The sequence below is a fragment of the Trichosurus vulpecula genome, chromosome 5 (genome assembly GCF_011100635.1).
Source record: "Trichosurus vulpecula isolate mTriVul1 chromosome 5, mTriVul1.pri, whole genome shotgun sequence".
Taxonomy (NCBI): Eukaryota; Metazoa; Chordata; class Mammalia; order Diprotodontia; family Phalangeridae; genus Trichosurus; species Trichosurus vulpecula.
The window spans coordinates 22,220,899-22,224,731 of NC_050577.1; the positions used below are offsets into that span (position 1 = coordinate 22,220,899).

The 3,833-nt window shown below is 45.0% G+C and overlaps 1 protein-coding gene across 1 annotated transcript; it reads left to right on the forward strand.

Moving 5' to 3' along the window:
• The first annotated feature begins 1,663 nt into the window (after window positions 1-1,663).
• On the forward strand, window positions 1,664-2,794 carry LOC118850825 (1-acyl-sn-glycerol-3-phosphate acyltransferase gamma-like). Its single transcript, XM_036760478.1, has one exon. It carries the CDS (start codon window positions 1,664-1,666, stop codon window positions 2,792-2,794), a length of 1,131 nt encoding a protein of 376 aa, XP_036616373.1.
• Window positions 2,795-3,833: the final 1,039 nt, after the last annotated feature.

The window sequence follows — 3,833 nt, forward strand, 5'->3', positions numbered from 1 at the left end:
TTAAGTTTAAAAGAACAACAACCCACAACTATCCTGACAACCAGGACAAAATGACTACAATTATAAGTCTTTTTTTCTGAGTAGTGTGTGTGAGATGTCCATGCAGTCTAACCAAAAATTGCTTTTGAAGAGGAATCTGTCAGATGTGGTACAGGAGCAGAGGATACAATGGTGGTGAGAGCAACCAGGTGAAATGGTTTTGACTCTGATTCTTAGATCTGGAAGACAAACAATGCCCTTGAGCTAGGTTAGGAAATTCAACCTGAACAGAACAGATTAAGAATCCCAATTGAGATCTGTGTTGTGCATCTCAAAGGTATACTTTGAGCTGCTAATCTGACTAGTAATCAGCCCTGCGTTTGAGAGCTCAGTCAACCTGACCCATCCCCCAGTAGCTGAACATCTGGAAGCACCCCTGTACCAGGAATGTGGCTTGACATCTGTGCCTGTACAAGAGACCTGGGTGTTAATTCAATGACAAGGTCTACCAGAGCTGACAAGGTGTGATGCAGCTGCCCCAAAAGGCTCATAAAATCTGGTCAGAGGCTGGTGAACATCATGGCTTTGCCTGGTCAGGTCCCTTTGAATTCCTGAAGGTTTAAGAATTCCTGAAGAAATTCCCAGATCAGTCAGCATTCTGCTGCTCCATAAACATGGCATCAAGGTAATCCAACTCTGGCCTGCATCCTTGCTCCTCTTGCTCCATTTGGCTATGCATTTGGGGTTCCTTGGTGACCCAGATATTTCTCCTTGATGCATCACTCACCTTTGCCACATTGGGATTCTGCTCCCTTGCCACACTTTCCCTTTAAACAGTTCCTAAGAGCATCTATTACTCAGGAAATCCCATACAGACCTCCCATTACCCACCCCCACTCCTATCCCACAGGTTCTACCCCCATTAGCATCTGGTACAGTCTTCCTACCTGAGGATAGACGGCAGGACCTCACCATCAAGTGAAGGTCTCAGTTGACCAGTTTCTTCTGTCCATTCCCAGGCCCCCAGGAGCCAACACCTTGGGATCATAGGAGCCTAGATGAGGAGACCTCAGGGGTCATCTAGTCCAGCCCTTTCATTTTAGGGAGGAGGGAAATGATACCCAAAGAAAGGAAGCAATCAGCCCAAGTCAAGTCAGAGGCAGGATTTGAATCCAGGTCTCTGACTTTACAGACAACTCTTTCCATTATTCCATGCTGGCTCCTTCCTTTGATCATTCGCTATTGCCTCAGATTCCCCCAGAGTCAAAGACTCCCACAAAAGACAAAAATAGTCTGCCCTTTCCCACGGTCTCCTTTGTAGAAGGCAGCAAGGTCTCCTAGAATTTGGATTTGGAGTCCTTGGAGGTAGGCTTAAATTCCACTTCTCTGTTGGAAGAAAGAGAAAGGAAGTGGTGTGGGAATAGGGCAAGAGGCAAGGTGGGAAGGTGGAAAAGGGAGGGGGTGGGTGGGGGAGGAGTGGGGCAAAGGGTAGTAGAGAGAAGCTGCCTGGTGTGCTGCAATCTTCAAAAGAGCCAAGAACAGTGGTGGCGGGGGCCACCCTCAGGGCTTAACGGCAGCCCAGAAGTTATCTCGGGACGCTTTGAGGGATTAGCTAGGGGAGCTGTCCTCGCTGCCCGGAGCTTGGGACGGGCTGTGCAAAAGCCCAGAGTTCCGGGTGATTACCATGAGCGCGCTCAGACTTCCCAAGATCTATGCCGTAGTCTTCTTGGTCTTTGGCTTGGTCTTTGTCTTCAGCGGACTGGTCATTAACTTCTTCCAGCTGTGCTCTCTCGCCCTCTGGCCTCTCAACAAGAATTTGTACCGAAAGGTCAACTGTCGCCTTACCCACTCCTTCTGGAGCCAGTTAGTCGTGCTCCTGGAGTGGTGGTCGGGCTCGGAATTTAACTTATTCACCGATCAGGACTCAGTGGACAAGATAGGAAAAAAGCAAGCCATTGTCATCTTTAATCACACCTTTGAAATTGACTTGCTCTGTTTCTTGACCTTATGTGAACGTTATGGGATGTTGGGGAGCTCCAGGGTCCTAGTGAAAAAGGAGCTGTTATACGTCCCTGTGATTGGCTGGATTACGTACTTTAATGGAAACATATTCTGCAAAAGAAAATGGGAGGAGGACAAGCACGACCTCGTTGAAGGCTTGAGCGGTTTGGCTCATTACCCAGAGCCTTGGGGCTTTCTCCTCTGCTGCGAAGGGACTCGCTTTACCAAGGAAAAGCATCGCATCAGTATGCAGGTGGCTGAATCCAAGGGACTGCCCAAGCTCAAATACCACCTGCTGCCGAGAAGCAAAGGCTTCACCACTGTTGTCCAGTGTCTCCGGGAGAAAGCCTCTGCTATTTATGATGTCACGCTAAATTTCGGAGGACGCCAGAATCCAACTTTGCTTGGGCTCATTCGGAGGGAAAAATATAAAGCCGATATGTACTTTAGGAGAATTCCTTTGGAAGAGATCCCCCTGGATGACAATGAAATAGCCAAGTGGCTTCACGAACTTTATCAGGAGAAAGATGTTTTGCAGGAATTCTACAATCAGACAGGAATATTTCCAGGGAAGCAGATTATATGCAGCAGAAGACCATGGGATCTCCTGAATGTCTCCTTTTGGGCAACTATCACACTATTTGCTCTCTTCAAGTTGGCATTGGGTGTTTTTCTAAGTGGATCCCTCCTGCTGACACTAACATTCTTTGGATTTTCGGGGGGAGCTTTTTTTGGAATTCAGAGACTGGTAGGAGTAACTGAAATAGAGAAAGGTTCTAGCTATGGAAACCAAAAATTCCAGAAAAAGGAATAATTAGTTGCTACAGATTGAACACATATAACCTAATGGGAATTTCATATTAGCTTAATTAAAAACAAAGCATCAGAAAAAATAAATTCTGGTTCTACTTCTTACTGTGTCCCCTTGAGCAAGTCACTCTACTTCTCTGGGGCTCAATTTCCCATCTGTAAATGAGGAAGGAGGGGTTGGAGTAGATGACTTCTGGGATGCCTTCCGGCTCTAAAATTATGAATCTAATTCAACTGAATTCCACAAGCATTTTTAACCATCTACTACTGGTAAGGCACAATGATACAAAGACTGAACCAAAAAACAATTTTTACCCTTAAAGGACCTACATTACAGAGGTATTTGCAAAAGTAAAACAGATTTCATGAAAAGCTAATGGAAGTGTAGAGAGGAACTGAGATACAATGCTTTGATCAACTGGGAGGTAAGCCTTTATTTTCAACCTGATTGTTTATAACTCTCTCTCTAGAGAGTCCAGTATGACAATCTGTTAAGAAGATAAAACTCCACATTAAATATCTATTCCCCAAGATGAACTGGTTGGCTTAAAGTCACCCTTTGGTGTTTCCTAGGGTGTTTCTATCCAATCAATCAATAAGCATTTGCTGACTACAATGAGCAGGAGTTGTCCAAGTGAAGAAGCAACAAAGAAAAGCAAAAGCCATTCTCTGCCCTCAAGGAGCTGACATTCTGATGGGGGGGGGGGGGGACGACGACACAACATGGGAACAGCTATGAACAAGCAACATAAACACAGGATATATTAGGGGAGACAATATTTTTACTGAGATTGGGAAGGTCTTTTTGTAGAAGGAATAGAAAGAAACTGAAAATAGTATGCTTCATCATCAGTTCTTTCTCTGTAGGCAGATAGCATTTTTTATCATGAGTCCCTTGAGATTGTATGGGATCATCATATTGCAAGAATACTTAAATCATTCACAGTTCTTCCTCTTACAATATTACCTTTCCTGTGCACAATGTTCTTCTGGTGCTGCTCACCTCAGTCTGCATCAGTTCACATTAGTCTTTCCAGGTTTTT